At 36.7% G+C, this 19381-nt stretch overlaps 1 protein-coding gene across 1 annotated transcript in view; it reads right to left on the bottom strand.

Moving 5' to 3' along the window:
* Positions 1–2790: 2790 nt before the first annotated feature.
* The window catches only part of LOC125280006 (serine/threonine-protein kinase mTOR), a 178071-nt gene continuing 161480 nt past the window's right edge, over positions 2791–19381 (bottom strand). The window contains exons 26-30 of the mRNA XM_048210303.1: positions 16431–16496; positions 13875–13955; positions 3517–3597; positions 3243–3348; positions 2791–3105 (exon numbers count right to left, since the gene is read on the bottom strand). Coding sequence (XP_048066260.1) covers positions 3090–3105; positions 3243–3348; positions 3517–3597; positions 13875–13955; positions 16431–16496 — 350 coding nt within the window. The 3' untranslated portion in view covers positions 2791–3089. The remainder of the gene's footprint in view (positions 3106–3242; positions 3349–3516; positions 3598–13874; positions 13956–16430; positions 16497–19381) is intronic.

Raw genomic sequence — 19381 nt, 5'->3', positions numbered from 1 at the left:
TTAGCCGGTGTCTTCACCATAGTAAAGGTTGATAAGGCTCATGGGTACTGTAGTATTTACTGTTAGATTTGACACACCAAACCAATGGAAAAAAAGTATTTCTCAGAAAAGAAACAGCAACATTTAGAAGCAATGGCTGTAGCACAACTCTGCAGTCTCGTTAATTAACCAGGAGAATATATTTATTATATTTTGACTGGAAAGAACCACTGACGATGGTTTACAATGGTAAGTAGCCTACAGAATATAAAGCAATAAAAACAACAATAAAATATCCTGATTAAATGTTAAATAATGTAGCACTTAAAGTTTAAAGAATGAATAACAAATGAAAACAAAAAACAAAAACAATACAGCATCTATGCTCCCGAGTGGCATAGAAAAACGTAGTGACACAAAAATAAAAAGGGAAATTCGTGTCCATGAACACAAATCAATAGATTAAATTTTGTGACTGTCACAAACTGCATTACAGTGTGCTGAGCATTTATTTGGTGCTATAACCTTAAAGTAATTTTATCATGGGCATAGACAAATTCAAATCATACCATATTGGAAGCAACCACAAGTTCCCTATGTTTTTTTTTTACTGATTTTTTTTTTTTTTTAACCACAAAATTGTGATTTGTTATTCTGACAGATTTTATTGAAAAATCAGAAATTATGAAAAATAAATTTTTAGAAAGAGGCTATCCTTCTGAATGGATTGATGAAGCATTCAAGCACCACTTTTCAAAAGACACGTTCTGAACTGTTAAAAAAGAGGACTAAAAAAGCAAAAAAACATTCTTTCACTTTTATTACGACCTATTCTTCTAAGTCATATCTGATAAGATCAATTTTTAAAAAATATTGGCATTTGTTGTCTTCTGATCCTGAGCTGAGTACAAGATCATGTAGTTAAGCTATCTAATATTTCAAATCTCAAGGATAAATCAGAAGATTTTTTTAAAAAATGTTTCTATAACAGCTCCCAAAAAATAGTATATAGCACTGTGTTTTTTAACAACAACAAAAAATGAAAAACATCCCCCCCTCTGTTTTTTTTCCACAAATCGCACCCTGTATATGTATGCATGTATGTATGTATGTATGTATGTATGTATGTATGTATATATATATATATATATATATATATATATATATATATATATATATATATATATATATATATATACGAATAAACTAGTCAGAATATAGGCTACAGTTAAAGCTTTCCTTTAGTTTTTGTGAAATGCTCACACGCACTGGGGCCCCAACTGCAATGAACCAGCTTTGGGGGGGCCCAGCTTGCAAAAGGTTGAGAACCCCTGATGTAGTACATGCTCGTTTTCAGAGTTGCATTTCTAGTTCGTCTCAGAGATTAATTAGTCAATTACAAAATGGAAATTATCGCTGTGGTAATTGTGCTCAGTGCAACAATACAACTAAAACCTCATTCCTTTGTCATCCAAGAACTAGAAAAAAAATTGGTATTAATTCTGTGATCACTTGTGTCTCTACACATGTTGTTTATTTGATTCAGTGTCCTTGTGGTTTGGGCTATGTTGGAAAAACTTCATGTCAACTTAAAGAATTAGTGAACATAAGAGTTCCATCAGAAGAAAAGATGTTAATTATCCAGTCGCTGCCCACGCTTTTTGTGGGATTGAGAAAGTTAGTGTGCCACCTAGAGGGGGCGATATTGAATTGCTCTTACAGAGATGTGAGTTGTTTTGGATCTTCACCCTTCAGACTTTATCACCTATGGGTATGAATGATGAAGCATTATTTAATGTGATGTTATGAATTATCCTTATTTTTTTTTCTTTATTTACAATATGTGATTGTGGATTTAACTATGTGATGTGGTGTTAATGATGGTGTTAATGATTATTCAATCATTTATTTAGATTGGAAATTGATGATTCTTCACTGTGATTGGTCATGTTATCATTTTAAATACAATGGAGTTTGAATAGTATGTTGATGCCTGATAAAGATCATACGATCGAAATGTTGCCAATAAAGATTTTTTTTTAATAATTTTTGCAAGTTGATAGTGTGCGGGATTTTCCTTGTTTTTCCGTTTTTACCACAAAAGAAATGCCATTATATTTGCCAGCAAAATAAATAAAACAAGAAAGAATGCTAAAGCGTATAAAAAAGAGATGGGGCATCTAACGCCGGGTACCCTGCAGTTTTAGGCAGTTGGAGTATAATACTGTGACTTATTTAGGTTTGTCACATCGCTATGCGCTTGAACCTCTAATTAAAAATCACAAGTGATGCTATACAGCTTGCATGGTTAACAAGAAGTATGACTGTTGCTTTGATCACAGAAGGTGCTACCATCAGTAAGAGACAACTGGGAGGGTGGGCCTGCTAAGGTAATATAGTACAGTATTATAGTATAGTCTTCTCTTGGGAGAGGGGGATCACCCATAATGTTTTTTACAAGGTCCTGTTAATTATAACGATGACACAGCTCTTGCTGTTTCTCTTGCAAAGATTATTCAGTCACTGATAATAGGCAATGGACGAAAACAATTTAACTAATGGAAAAAATGGTCAGTTATTTTAAAATCTACGTAGAATAGATATGAAAAAAAAAATTTGTTTATAGCAAACGTATCTTATAACTATTGCTACTGGAACAATGACATTGTCAATGGAGGAGACACTGAGTAATGTAAGATTGTACTGTCATCATTTAATATCCGGGATGACGTACACATTTCTATTGTAAAGAACATTTAACTGTCATAAAGATAAAATAGGCTTCATTTTCTATATGAATGATATCTCTTATTTTTCTTTAATTTTTTTATTTATTTAATTTTGGTGATATTTGACCTTGTACAGCTTGTACAAATCATTTCAAATAACATGAAACACTGACAATGTTATAGCCATATAACACAACCTCATCCAAGATTAATTCTTCAGATTTTTCAGGGGTTTGCTTAGAAAAGTGACTGCTTCACTTTTCAAAATTGTACTAGTAAAGAAATGCTCACATTTTTTCAAATCAATGTCAATTTTCATCACTCTCCTAGGTGAATTTAAGGGAAAAATACAGAAAAAGAAAGCAGTAGCAATATGAAGCTCTACCAAAAAGGGCACCTAAAGAGAAGAGAGAAAAAATACTTTAAGCATACAACACTACATATACCACAGAATAAAATGTCACTTACTGAATTATGTTGAAAAAAGCATACATTTAAATATCTCTGTAAATATTCTCTCTCTTAAACACATACCATCCAATGTAACACTGGCACAGATTTTCATGCGAAGTAGCTTGTTTGATGAGCAGCTCCACTTGAGTAGGTACGTCCAGGGTCTCATCATGGGAAAAGTCTCGTCCTAGAAGGAGTGAAAAAAACATCAACATAAATCCGTTAATATTTGTTTTACTAGCTACTGTTGCTTGATAATGCACTGTATGATAGTGCTAGAATTGTGAATGAAATCACTTAGAAAAGTGTGTTTAGTCCTCTGTGGTCTGTGACTGAAGGCCAAAGTTTTGCTCACCAGTTAGCTTGTCCCGCACCCTGTTGATAATTTGGATGGCTTTTTTGTTCAAGGCTTCAGGTTGCACAAGACCATCTCCAACTGAAAGAATAAAAAATGAGGCTACAATGTCAAGGACAAACACATGGCCTGAATCTTTGTATGAATCCAGTAATATAAAGCGTAAGCAGATTCATTTAAAACTTTTAAGACTATATTATTGGCTTGAGAAGCCAACTTACTTATCTGCTATTCCAATTCAAAAGTATTATTAGTTATGCTTGACGAGCAAGCATATTATCATGTATTATTTAGAATGAATTCAAGCAGCATAGTAAATGTCAAAACTGTAAGCCTATGTGCTTATATTTTACTTTATACCGTACTATCTCATATTTTAGATTATTACTCATTAAAGGTGCCATAGAATGGAAAATTGAATTGACCTTGGCATAGTTGAATAACAAGAGTTCAGTACATGGAAATGACATACAGGGAGTCTCAAACACCATTGTTTCCTCCTTCTTATCTAAATCTCATTTGTTTAAAAGACCTCAGAAGAATAGGCGAATCTCAACATAACACCGACTGTTACGCAACAGTCGGGATCATTAATATGTACGCCCCCAATATTTGCATATACCAGCCCATGTTCAAGGCATTAGACAAGGGCAGGACGTCTGGATATGCACAGCTGAATCATCAGACAAGGTAAGCAAGCAAGGACAATAGCAAAAAATGGCAGATGGAGCAATAATAACTAATTTGAGGGTTATATTAGCTGTGTGAACTTTGTTTATGCAATGTATATAGAGTTCCAATTCCAGAAAAGTTGGGACATTTTGTAAAATGTAATAAAATCAAGAATCTCTGATTTATTTCTATTTAACTGAGAAAAGTAAAAAGAAAAGACTTCCAATGTTTTCAATGGCCACATTAATTTTATTTTGTAAATTTAAACAAATTTGGATTTTGATGGCTGCAACACACTCCAAAAGAGTGTGTTCACTCTGTTTACTCTGCAGGACAGTGGTTTGGACACCCCTGGTGTAAGACATCATTATAAAATATAAAGGGTCTACTTTTATTTGTGTACACTCACATTAACAACAAAACCTTGCGTTTTTGTAAAATAAAGAAGATAAACAAGGTGTGCGGGTCTCTGCGAGAAACTTTCTGAAATACGTGAAACTCAGCTAATATTTATCACACAGACATGAGAGATATGCCTTTAGAAAGCTTGAAATGTCTACTTTTAAATGTAGTAAGTCATACTGAAAACAAATATTCTCCATTTACGCAATCCGTATGAAACCAACAAGAGGTACAATCTTCTCTGCCTGACTTCATTAATGTGACCATACCCACACGCAGCACAGCCTTTAACATGCAAACTGTCCATGTGCGAGGCACGCTAACCTGTAAACGCCCCCATCGCTTCAAAACAAAGCATCAGCTTCATCATGATTCCTCTGCTTTTTATCGAGTTTAAATTTACCTCAGAAGAACAATGTGATTGATATCCAGCGGAGACAAGTCATTTATTCCCACTTACATTAGTTAACATGATATTGTTACATAAACTGTAACATGTTAACGTGTTCATAATGTTTCATAGAGTAAATAGTCACAGTAAATGCTGTAAGTTTGAGTCACTTACGATGTGCAATAAATAATTTTCATTTGGATCTGAAGTGGCTTCTTATCACAGAATGAGGCAGACAGTGTATTATTTTGAAATATTCTATATAAATTAATGCAATGTCGATTAGAGCTGCATTATAAATATACTGTATTTCACAAAAGTGAGTACACCACTCACATTTCAGCAACCATTTTAATACATCTTCTCAAGGGACAATACTATATAAATGAAACTCGGATCAATTTTAGAGTGGTCAATGTGCTGCTTGTATAGCAGTATAGATTTATTGTCCTCTGAAAATAACTCAACATACAGCCATTATTGTCAAAATGGCTGGCAACAAAAGTGAGTACACCCTAAGTGATAACAGTTGTACACTGCCCTCCAAAAGTTTGGAAACACCCCTGGCAAAGTGTGGTTTTGGACGATATCAGCATAAATCCTTATTTTTTTTGGTGCAAATACATTCAAGTAATTTGAATTACATAATAATGGCAATATATACATGTCAAAGTCAGGCATGCCCCTTTGCCAGCTGTGAGGCCTGGTTACTGGTTTAAACTTGGCCCAGGTTTGTAAAAGATTTTTGGGTCAGCACACCTTAATAGCTTCAACAATTGATTGCCAATTAAGTTTAGAATACAATGAACCAATTAGAACCCAGTTTAGATCAGATAGCTGCTAATGGTGGATATTTTGAGGAATCAAAAATTTAAGTTTTTTCTATGTATAAACGGTTTATGTAATAAAATATGTTTTCGTAGTTTGTGTTGTCCCTTATCAGTGCAAAATTATCACAAATTAAAAAGGATTCATGCCAATATTGTCCAAAACCCCACTTTTCTAGGGCGTTTCTGTGTGAAGCAGTTAAAATTTGGTGCTTCAAGTACAATTCTCTCATACTGATCACTGGATGTTCAACCTGGCACCTCATAGCAAAGAACTCTCTGAGGATTTGAGAATTAGAAATGTTGGTCTCCACAAAGATAGCCTAGGCTATAAGAAGATTGGTAACACCATGAAACTGAGTTACAGCACAGTGGCCAGGGTCATAGAGGCCAAAGAAGTTGAGACCTTGTGTTGTGTGTCAGGTGCAGAAGCTGGCTTCAAAAAACAGATGCATGAGTGCTGCCACAGTGTTTCCCACAGAATTTTGTGAGACTGTGGTGGGTGGACATCGGCCCTTCTAGGGGGGTCCGGGGGCATGCCACCCCCCGAAGAAAATTTGGACATTTTACATTTAAATGCATAAATCTGGTGCATTTTGAAAGCAAAATTAATTGACTACATCAATGAAGAAATTTGTTCTATTGTAAACAATTTTGTGCTATCGTAGTAATTTATTTATTGGTTGCATAGACATGAATGGTGATGGTAGGGCACATTAGTCACATAAACAACATATAGTAAATGATAGTTCATAAAAGGTCAAACATGTAGAGTATACATTTGAACCATGAAAAATATGTAGCAAAAGAGATTACCTTTGTTGAATTAATTTATTTCTAGAATAATTAGTGGGGGCTGGAAATACATATTTATTATGTACAGTTATTATTTACTAGGGGTGTAATGGTTCAAATTACTCACGGTTCAGTTTTTTTATGCTATTAGGGTCACAGTTTCGGTACGGTTCGGTATCTGTTCAGGGGAAAAAGGACTGTCAAATAAAAATAAAGAAAATAAGAAATAATCAAACTACAAGCACAAATAAATAAGGTGGAACAAAGATTCAAATAAAATAAACTGTGCTTTTCAGGTTTTCAGTAGTTTTCAGATACAGAATAAAGTACTGAAGTAATCAAATGTAAAATAACATTACATATTTGACTGTATAAATTAAAGATTAATCCTTATTAACACTCGTTAATAAGGATTAATCTCTAACATTAGGGGTCGGCTGGTTGTGCCGGCGATACCACCACGGTTTTTTCTTATCAGTATGAAAGAGACTCAAAATACTCTGTCAATGTTGCACATACAATTAAGAGTTATACACCATTTTAATCTGTGAAATATCTTCTTTTATTTGTGTTGAGTAAAAACAAATGTTGTGCTTTTTGTAAAATAAAGAAAACTAACATGATGCGTGATCTGTCGTCTCCCTCTGAACGAAGTCCAATTTGATAGTTCTCAGAAAATCAAGTGTAACTTAGTGAATACTAATCACAAAAAAATTAGACATGTCTAAAGAAATGTTGAGATGTCAGGTTTTAAATCGTGTAAGTCAAATCGAAAACAAAAATTCTCTGTTTATGTAATCTGTATGAAAACAGAGCCATGTCAGAAGTCCGTGATTCAGCTCATTATCCGCTAATGCGGCCACGCCCACAGAGTGAGCGCTATTCAGATGCAAATTCTTAGGCAATACATGTATATATCATCGCAATCTTGTATTTATTATCTTGAAAAGTTTTTATCTGTATGTTAAAGCGATCTCTGGAAGCCTCTGTTAGTTCCTGGAATGCCACTTGGCATTTGTGGACTAAAGGTGCACAGAGCGCCCTCCAGCTACAAGTATGAATTGAAAACACAGTATCCAGCCCTCACAGTGATGACAATAAATATTGAATAAATATTACTCCTCTGTATAGAAAATTGACAAACATATGAGAATCCATCAATCTTTCTCCAAATGTGCATGCTTTTAAGCATATTAAGAAATTACGGTCAATATAAGATTTTAAGAGTCAAAGTGTGAAGCTTGAGTCTTAGATCTTTTTAATGATGTATAGTTTGTCAACTGCACATTAACATTTAGGCTATATAATATGACAAATATATTAGCCTATATGAAATGCCATAGAGGTAGAATGTTCAGACGCTTTGCATCACAGAAATACATTATATTTTAAAGTATATTAAAATAGAAAACCATTGATTTGGTTAGAGACTTAAGACTTATTTTAAAAAACTGTGTCCAATCTTTTGACTGGTACTGTAATGTAACATAGGCCTATACAAAATTTTCTTCACATGATGTGCAATAATACATGCATGCATGAGATCACAAAAATCATGTTTTTTTTGTCAAGAGTCGACATTGATCCTGTTATCAGCATGATCACAGAGGGTTTTTCACAGCCTACCTGACTGAAAGAGCTCATTAATATGCAGGTCATTAGGGGTCATTATGCAAATCTTTTGTCTTCTCAGGTGTGAATCACAGGATTATTCATGATGATTCACGCCTCCAATGCATGTCTTAGAAAATTTAAATCTCTTAGAACATTCAAATCTCTCTTTTGTTTTATATGAACAAGTAGACAGGATAATTTTTACATCATTTTGAAGCAAAAACTTTAGTCTATAACCTCCAATACCTAGAAGTCTTATGAACACAGATTTAATATATATTTTTTGGCCTTATTTCAGTGACTTAAGTTTTTTGTTTTTTCAATAACCACGCATAAGCGTTATTCCTTCAAAAACACAAACATGTACATACATGTTCCTCACATATTATTGTAGCCTAGTTTGTGCTGAATACAGTGTAATGCCACTTTTGTCATTAATATGTTTATGAACAACTGAAAAAAGCACAAATATCAGGGCATGTCAAAACTTCTCCAGGGCCCCAAAAATCCTCAGACCCCAGAGGTTACAAAAGCTATTCAGTCAAGAGCAGTGAGTAATTTCCTTGTCTTTTGTTGTTTGATTAACATTAAAAACACAGACAGTAGTAATATTGGTCTGCTGTCACTTTAAGACAATGCAAAATCCAAAATCCAAAATACTGATACTGTGCACATACGTTGTCTTTCTCGACTGTATAAGTTCAATTAAGGCATAACAGACTATGTGTGTGTCTTAATTAGCTCCCTAATTAAGTAGCCAGGGCACTGATCAGGGAGTCGGCCACATTCATTTACATGATATACCGATTCACGAGGAAGCTAGGGAACTGATTGAGAAGCAGGGTATGTCTGTTAGGATAGGCTACTCATCAAGACTGGCATGTTGACATAATTTTTGTGTGAATTTGTCCATTGAAGTGCAAGACTTGAAAGAGAACTCAATATTTGCGCGCTGTCTGAGACGCGGGTTTCTGCATGTGCGCTTCAGGTGAGCGCACACACAAATCTTCTCACAGCACACGAGTTCTCACTTGCGTCTTCTGGCTCTTGAATGTTTAAATTGGCATTAAGAGACTTCCGGTTCTCATATATTCATATATTACGGACATTATATTTCTGGTTCTTTTTGAGACTGTGGCAGGACAAATTAGAATGTGACGGGCCGCCACAATCTAGTTAATGTATGGGAAACACTGTGCCAGCATTGCTTTAGAGGTTGCAGAAGCAGAAGGTCAGCTTGTCAGTGCTAAGACCATATGCAGCACACCACAAGAAGTCGGTTTGCATGGCCGTCGTCCCAAAAGGAAGCCTCTTCTGAAGCTGGCTCACAAGAAAGCCTGCAAACAGTTTGCTGAAGACAATCTGTACAAGAGCATGAATTACTGGAACTATGTCCTGTGGTCTGATGAGACTAAGATAAACTTGTTTGGCTCAGATGGTGTCCAGCATGTGTGGCGATGCCCTGGTGAGGAGTACCAAGAAAATTGTGTCTTGCCTACAGTCAAGCATGGTGGTGGTAGCTTCATGGTCTGGGGCTGCAGGAACTGGGGAGCTGCGCTTCATTGAGGGAAAAATGGATTCCAACATGTACTGTGACATTGTGAAGCAGAACATGATGCCCTCCCTTCAGAAATGGGCCGAATGGCATGATAACAGGGTTCATGCAGGTTTCAGTAAGTCAAATTTAAGACCTTTTTAAGACATTTTAAGACCATAAAGATTGAAATTTAAGACCTACACGACGCATTACCAAAAAATATTCAAATCAAAGAAATTCTGAAAAAATCATTTTATTTCAATGAATTCAGTCATTGAAAAAGTATTAATTTAATTTACAGATAAAGCAATCACATTAGTAACCTTAAACACACAACAACGTGCCAAATGGGCAGCAGCCCACCCCTTTTCCCCACCCCTCTAGGGGTCAGCCAGCTGTTTTTTCGTTGTTTTTGTTTTCCGTATATATATATATATATATATATATATATATATATATACAGAATCTGAATTAAAATGTGTTTGATTTAAGCCTACATTTCAAAATTTTGTGTCATAAAATTATATCGCGCATACAGCTCAACTAACGCGATCGTTATAAAGGTGTTTAAACAACAATACACTTCCACTTGCATGTATTTGACAATCGGAATATCAGATATTTCATGCCATAGCTAACACATTTGTGAATATTCTGAATAAAAAAGGAAAAATGACATAAAAGCAGATCATCATTCATTCAGCGCTGTTGCTGCTGCGGTGTGTCACGTGACAAGCAATGACGCGTCACCATGGAAACCATAAAATAACGGTCGCCTATAGGCCGACACTACACACCGCTTGTAACCAACAGCAGAAATCGCTGTGATCTAGCCATGTCTCATTTAAAGTACACTTTCCCATTTTCCACATGTAGCCGAACTTTAACAAACTCTGAGGAGACGCAGACGTATCTCGCGGGCAGGTAAGTTATTGCATTTATCACGGGATTTGTAGTTTTAGCAACGCGTATACCAACACCAATATACCCCAGAAAGAACTACGACTCGCTACTTTTTTGCTACTTTGTAATAACTTTCAGCAGGTAGCGTTTCTGGAAATGGGTTGAAAATTTTTTAGACCTGACTAAATGAAATTTAAGACCTCGGATGAAAATCTGGCCGTTTTTAAGACTTTTTAAGGCCTTAAATTTAAAGTTCAGAATTTTAGACTTTTTAAGACTTTTTAAGACCCCGCGGGAACCCTGGATAATGACCCTAAACACATCAACAAGACAACTGCCTTGCTGAGGAAGCTGAAGGTGATGGAGTGGCCAAGTATGTCTCCAGACCTGAACCCTATTGAGCACCTGTGGGGCATCCTCAAGCGGAAGGTGGAGAAGTGCCATGTGTCTAACATCCAGCAGCTCCATGATGTCATTATGGAGGAGTGGAAGAGGATCCTAGCAACAACCTGTGCAGCACTGGTGAATTCCATGCCCAGGAGGATTAAGGCAGTGCTAAATAACCATGGTGCTCACACAAAATATTGACAATTTGTACACAGTTTTGACAAATTCACTTAGGGTGTACTCACTTTTGTTGCCAGTTATTTAGACAATAATGACTGTATGTTGAGTTATTTTCAGAGGACAGTACATCTGTACTGCTATATAAGCTGCACATTGTCTACTCTAAAGTATATCCAATTTTCATTTCTATAGTATTGTCTCTTGAGAACATGTAATAAAAAGGTTGCTGAAATGTGAAGGATGTACTCACTTTTGTGAGATACTGTACATTATTCTTATGAAAATATCCAAGATGGATAGAAGAACAGATAAACCATATACTCTCGATGATTGTGTTTATTGTCTTCATATTTAATGAGTCAGTGTTTCTACGTTCTTTTTATTCAGCTACAGTGATAGTTGTATTATGGATATCCTTGAACGGCATGTTATTTTACTTCTGTGAGGCATATTTGGACTTTCTGTGTGAGGGAGCCCTCTGGCTTCCAGTATGAACTAAACATACATTGGATTACATTACTTTAAATGAGTCCATCCCCCAATATTACTGTTATAAACATGAGCCTCATCTGAAATCCAAAGGGTTGCTGTAATTTATAGCAGTATTTCCAGTATTAGCCAGATGTCTAGTTTCAAGTATAATTCTTTTTAAGTGATGGTGCTTTTTGTAACGTTATAGTGTAAGCGATATATCCCATATGACATTTGTACTGGCTACTGTACACAGGTCACCAGGGCACCATACAGACTTTGTCAAAGAATTTGCTGATTTTCTATTGAAATTTGTACTGGCTGCAGACAAAGTCTTAATTGTTGGTGATTTCAATATACATGTAGATAATGAAAAAGACATTGGGATTGGCATTTACAGACAATCTAATCTTTAGTGGAAATACACAACACGTGACAGGGCCCACTCATTGTTATATTATATTATTATATTGTTCAGTTCTAATATTGTCACATGGAATTGATGTTGATGCTGTTGAAATTCTGCAGCAGAGCGATGACATCTTAGATCAATATCTACAGATTGTAATCAACCAGAATGCATTTTTGTCACTGCGGGAATTCATTTAATTCATTTCATCAAATTCATTTCTGCTCTTTACTGCTAAGTGGTGTAATAACCATAGATTTTCACATGTTATGGAGTGGACGTATCACAGCTCGTTTTCGCGAACAGCAGTCAACTGTGCCATGTGGAGATTAACAAGATTTTTAAAAATCACGCACAAGTGACGATTCTCTGTCAACCAATCGACATTCTGCAGTGACTGTAGCTCCACCCTTTTGGTACCGGTACTATTGGTACTATTGTGCTAGGTACCCCAACGAAAGGGTCCCAAAAAAGTGGTACAGTACAGTTCGGAATTAGGGTACAATTCACAACTTCTGACAATGGAAAAGGCAAAAATTGCATACCGTACTGTACTGTACTGAACCGTACCACTCGGTGGAAACGAGCCATAAGTCACGGGTGTGCACAGAATGTGTCTGAAGTTTCAGCTTAAAATATCAAATCATAACAGATCATATATAAATCCATGTTATAAATACCCATTTCTGACTAAAGCCAACAGGCCGTTTTCGTGCATGTGCCTTTAAATACAAATTTCCTGCCTCAATCGGATTCTCTGGCAAATACTAACAAAACATCTTCTTGGTTTTGATTATCATCTATATCGCGATCACTCTCACGGATAGCATAGTTCTTCTTTCATCATTAATTAAAGTTATTTCCACGCATTTTAAAGCTATATCAGTTAAAACTTCTAATGGATCATTTTCTGAGCAATCTTATCTGAAGATGACATGCATACACAGACAGACAAGTAACTTTTCTTTCACATTTTTTGTTGTGTTTAAACGGTCAAATACACAGATATCAGGAGTAAAGGTTGACTGATGTTCACTCTTATATCCAACAACAAAACATCTCATACTTTTACTCATCATACTTATTGTTTTCACTACAGCTGCTTGAGCGTGGAGAAAATGGCGACAGCGTACAACTCACTGAGGGTAGAAACTATGGTAATACAGGACTGTCAGTCAGTGGCCAGGGCTTGTCTAATGAGACTGCTTTGGTTTAATGGGGATTAATGTCCAAAAACCATGTAAAAGTGGATTTTGCATAATAGGTGCCTTTTAAATGTTCTTTCTATTCGTGTCATATATGTATATATCTATGTATGTATGTATGTACCCAGAGCTCTTGTAAAACAGCAAATTCCTTGTGTGTTTGTGCACACTTGAAGAATAAAGCTCATTCTGATTCTGAATATTGAAATTTGTGCTACGTTTACCCAACAAACACAAGAATGATGAGAAAAGTGCAGCTGAGAAAGCATCTGATCATAGGGATGTAGATATGTTTGCACCCGCGCTGCAATACGGCACTCAAAACAAGTCAAGTCACATTTATGTATATAGTATTACACAGGAAAAAAAAATAGTTTTGCAAAGTTCTTCAGTTTCCATAATTAGAAAATAATAAACAGAACAATTTCAATAAGGTCCTCACACCATTCAGAACAAAATCACTTTAGATCATAATCATAACTTCTGAGTTTGTAAATTGGAACTACCATGGAGGACTAAAAGCAGCATAACTTTAAGGAGTGAAGTAAAGTCTTGAAGGACTTACTGAAGGAGTGAATTGACTCAGGTACTGTAGTTCCAGGCTTTTTGTGGGTTGTTTCTCCCAGGTCAATACCCTCCATGGCTTCTACATGAAACATACCAAAAAGATACCACAAAATTAAATCTATTACCATGAACATACATTAGTTTTGATGGAAATTCTGGAGGAGTACATTAGATGCCACATCATAACATCAACTAGTCTTTACAGGACTGTTCAGGAGTCGTTTGTGAATGAAAGCATTGCAAACGAGAAAGCACTGGCAGTGTGAACAAAACCATGCAATGCCAGAACAGTTGCCGGAACAAAAACTCAGTACATATTCTGTAATCTCTGGATGAATGAGACTTTAGTTTGAGGACATCTATATACTACTGTGCTCCTAAAAGTTGAGAGAAAAAAAAGACTAGTTCATCAGTCTAGTAGCAAATCATTTACTGTCGTGATGCAAATTAAAGGCTACTTTTCCATATGCTCCAAATTCCTATTTCAGAAAGAAATAAGACACATGAAAGAAAACTGTGCTTGTGAAGGTATACCATAGGGCAGTGGTTCTCAACTGGTTTGACCATGTGACCCACATTTTCCCATGCTCATTAAATCACAACCCACTTTTTTAGGAATTAAATTGTAGTGATTTTACTTTCACTTATCCAAAGACGCCAAGTAAAATAGGGATTGGTACTCACGTCACCGCTGACGTTGTGATTTTTGGATCACACGTCACTTAAGGTGTGGTTATGAGTACATCAGATGACCACTTCCCCCTTCTAGTTCAGGGCACCAGTCAAGGTCTTTTACCTTGGAAAACAGCCTTGAACACGAAGCTCTGCAAGATGCTGATCCACTGGAGCACTAAAGGGTCCTAAAATCTGGAACAAGCAGATGAGGCCCTGGCATAGATGCAGAAGGTCCTTAACAATCTGGAACACGCAGACGAAGGTACCTTGAAGTGAAGGTTTGTTTTCCTGAGCTTAACCTTGTTGCGAAAACTCTGAATGTAGTGTTTGTTAATGTCTCTTTCCTCACAGGCTGGAGGCTAAGATCATGGGATCTGTTGTTGTCTCTATCGACGAACCAGAGGTTCAGAATGTTATTGTATCTGTTACAGTCTCACCTTCACAGGCCTGAGACTCAGAACTTGGTATATCCGTTAATGTCTCACTCCTACAGAGATGAGACCCAGAACCTGTTGATATGTTTGTCACTCTCTCGAGGGGAGACTCAGAACAAGGAGTGTCTGCTGAAAGGGTACACTTATCCTTTTCCGATGAGGAGAAGATTGCAATTTGGCGCTTCTCCATTCCAGTGCCGTGACTGGCTGCTGGCATCAGAGGGGACACACACAGTGTGGCCCACCTTTCTTTCCCCTGTGGAACTCATTTGCATAAAGCAAGTCTTTAAAGTTACCAAATGCATTTCTCACTTTCCAAACCACCACCAGAATACCTTTGGCAATATTCTAAACAAATAGACACCAAACATGATGGAAAAAGATTAAACTGTCATGCATTCATTCATTTGTACATTAACAGCTGAATTTGTGTAGGATGTATATACTTATACTTATTTTTCTGAATAAGTATAAAATGAATGTGTGTAGATCAGTTTCAAGTTTTCCAAACATAGTTCTGAATGGTTTTGGATGGGTCATTGTGGTCTCTCTTTGCTGCTGAGGTCCTGAGGAATTTTTATGGCAGTCACTGTCCAACCTAAGGAATTAGTCTCTAGATTGGTGAAGGGCAGAAACTGCATGTGGACCAATGAGTACTGTCCCGCTTTACTTAAAATACACATAAATTGTACAAATATGACTAATACTGATGAATAAACAGTATAACGTACGGATATACAATAGCCCCAATCCCAAACTAGATTTTGTTAATATAATAAAATTGGTAAATTGGCCACCACAGACAGTAATGAAAATATACATAATAATACAAAGTGAAAATAAAGTGCCATTTTGGGGTTACAGAAACAAAACTTGCCATGGTAAATACACAATACTAACATGAACCGTTAATGAAACATGGAAACTGCTCCTGATGAATAGAATGAACATCATACCTGCATGCAAATCCTTCCCAGCTAACACATGACATACCAGTTACGTGATTTATTGGTACTTTACATTTATTTCATGACTTACTAATTGACAATGTATTGTTGTATGCTCGTAGTTTCTCTGCGCTTTATATATAAAGTGATAAACAGCGTGCACCGCAGCATTTTTGCGCAAGCAATTGAAGAGTGCACGCAATGAGCACAGTATAACGTCTGACAGACAGGACAGGACAGTTCGGTTTTCTGAGGTGAGAGACTTTTTATTTCGTAACAAGCTATGAAAATAATGTGAGAATAGTCATACTGACATATAGCCTGACAACATATAATCTGACCACAGATACTGAATCTGGACAACACATTTTTCTCAGGCACTCTGTGACCCACTTTTGGGTCGCGACCCACCAGTTGAGAAACACTGCCATAGGGGAGTTTAACCTATTATGGTACTAGTAATTAGAATGGGTTAATTAGAATGGGATCAAGACTCACCAACAGACTGTCCTGCCGTGTAGGAGTCAGTTCTGGTCCTGGAGCGCTTATTTCCTTTAGTGTTTGCTGTAAGAGAGAACAGAAACATCCAGTTGCTAGACATTCACAAACATTTGAGGTTTGAGTGTATAAGATGGTATAAGAAAAAGTGTTTTTTTTTTTTTTTTAGATGTTGTGGCTTGTCACCAAGGGACCAAGTTTTGGCTGGTGTGTTTCAGTAGGTAAGACTATTCCTGCTGGTAGATGATACAATACAGTAACACTATTTTACAGTGCTTCTTATTCATGTTACATGAACTTACTATAGTAATAAGAGTAAATTATGCATAATTACAAGCAACTAAGTAAAACAAAACCTAACCATATAGACTTACATGGTGTTAATTATTATGGCTTAGTACTTCTTTGTGTTATTACACTAGTAACAATGGCACATTAAAAAAAAAGTGTATTCATCCATCCATTCTTCAAACACTTGTTTAATTACCAAGTACTCTACTGTAAAAAATGAAATATGTTGCTTGCAAAAACCAAACAAAAAATACAAAACAACAACAACAACAACAACAAAAAGGTTACAACACTTCATTTTGGGCAGCATGTGGCTCAGTGGGTAGCACTTCAATTCCTGGCAGAGCTACCATAGCTGCGTTTCGGGTCAAAAGCGAACATGCTAGTGCATGTCAGGGCCAGTTGCGTTTCCACTATTACTTCCGGGGCTTGATCTGGCCAATGACCAGGGTTTTTTGGCCCACTAAATACCTTGAGGAGAGGGTCAACACTGCTGCTCATTTCCCATTCATATAGCTAACCTTGACATTTAAAATACTTTTCAGCTCAAAACTTATTTTCAAACACCAGCGAGTATTTAGTATTTATATGTGATGCTAAAAGCTACTTATGCTAACCTTTGTCATAATTCATACACATATGATCATGGAAAATACCATAGACTGCTTTAAGAACTTAGACAAAGCATATAGGGTGAATTCAAATTGACTGGGACACATTTTGCCATTTGAGATGACTGAGAAAAAGTGTCCCAATCAACCTGAATTAATCCTTACGATAATCATGTATTTATTTGGTTTCATGTTTCATCTATCTCTTCCCTGTGCATTTGTTGATGCCCGATTTATACATCCGCAAATGTCATATATTATGCTCCGGTTAACTAATATAACTCATAATTCCTATTTTCTGTCCTTGAGCTCCCTCTATTGCTCTGATCTCTCAGATCACATAAATTCTTGAAGAATTAATAGAAATGCTCATTCTCAGAAATCCCACCTCTGCCGAAAGGTCAGGGAGGCTCACGCATATCGATAGTGGTTCCATGACGCCTGCAAATGATAAACAATATCCCGGAAATTGAACGTGCAAGTGCTGTTTCTACCTGGTTGTAAGATGCATTGTTTGTGACCCCATTACAAGTTCTCAGCTAAAATGCACTGGCCATTTTCGACCTGGTGTTATCATGTGTTTCAAAGGCATCCCATGTGACCGCTTGTGTTCTGATTTTTGGCGCATGAATATTGTTTAATGTAACTTGTGTTACATGGCTTAAATTTATTCTATAATAAGGCTACACACACTCAAAATGCTCGGAAAAGACAGTGAGTTTCCTGATGCTGATCATGAAGGGCACAGTTGGTACAAACCTGCACTTCGTCCAGGCTATGCAGAAAAGCAAGAGAACCAAACTTCACTTTAGAGGCTCTGCTATAGCAATACACTAGAAAACTCTGAACAACAAACAGTAAGAATTGAACAAAACACAGTGGCTGCTGTCAATGCATTGCACCACAATCATAAACAGCAGAGTGAATTCATTTCCGCCAGCAGATGGATGTCTAACACCCAATGGAGAAACTGTGGAGGAAAATATCCATATAAGGTGTTTGTCCTGCTAAAGAGAAAGAATGCAGAGTGTGCAGAAAGTGAAATCACTATGCAAAATGTGTCGTTCCAGCACTAAGAAACTCATGCTGCATGTTAAACACAATGACCTTTAAAAATGAAAAGTAACTCATGTCAACAACAGACTTAACCTCACATTACGCTAAATGGTACCAAGTTCAGCGCTCCCTCTTGTGAGGGTTGTCTCTGGCTGGGGGCCCACCTTTTGCATTAGGCTAAGAATGCGAGTAGCAGGTCCCGCAGCCTCCTCATTTTTGTTCAGGTTGAGCTTTTACTCCGTTGCTATTAAGGAGTTTAACAATGTGCTAAGTATGTCGTTCCCTGGTGGTGTTATGCATTTAAGTATAGCTATATGTGGTAGGCTATTTTTAGGTAGCCTCCCTGTGGTCATCCAGAGCGTTGTTAGGTTTCCTCTCGTTTTGAGAGTGTTCTCTATGCTGAAGCCTCCGCTCTCAAGAGCTTGTGGTAGTTTTCTCACTGTGATAGTTCCTTGATTTCATCAAATTATGGGGTAGAGTTGTCGGCCTCCTTGGATTCCTCCCTGTTGAGGCTACTGTTCCTCTGGAGCTAGCTCCTTAGAGTTTTCTCGAAAATCATTTTACTCCCAGAGCTCTATGTCCCATGCATGCTTAACACCAATGCTGCTCATGTTAAAGGGGTACTTCACCCCTGGAAAGATGAATGTGTATTTAAAATTGGTCATTTATGTAGTAGAAATGTGAAATTATTTTTGAATTTGGAGCTTTCTAGACTGAGAAAAGGCAGAAAATGTATTTTTGATTAATGTGGATGAAAGACAACAACTCCCAGAATGCACTTGTTTTGCTGCCCTTGCGAGGCCACGCCCAAACCACGCCTATCGGTTACAGGCGGCATTACCAGGAAAATTCAAACAACTAGGCTTGCTTTGTTACATATTAATTCTATAAATCGTGAGTTAGTTCATACATTTACAGCGAAATGGTGCTAAATTGCTTTGTACCTGGATGTACACCCAAAACCAGGAAAGGACAAGTAAGTTTCCATCATTT

Source organism: Megalobrama amblycephala, linkage group LG12 (assembly GCF_018812025.1).
Source record: "Megalobrama amblycephala isolate DHTTF-2021 linkage group LG12, ASM1881202v1, whole genome shotgun sequence".
Taxonomy (NCBI): domain Eukaryota; kingdom Metazoa; phylum Chordata; class Actinopteri; order Cypriniformes; family Xenocyprididae; genus Megalobrama; species Megalobrama amblycephala.
This window is presented reverse-complemented; position numbering and strand designations above follow the sequence as displayed.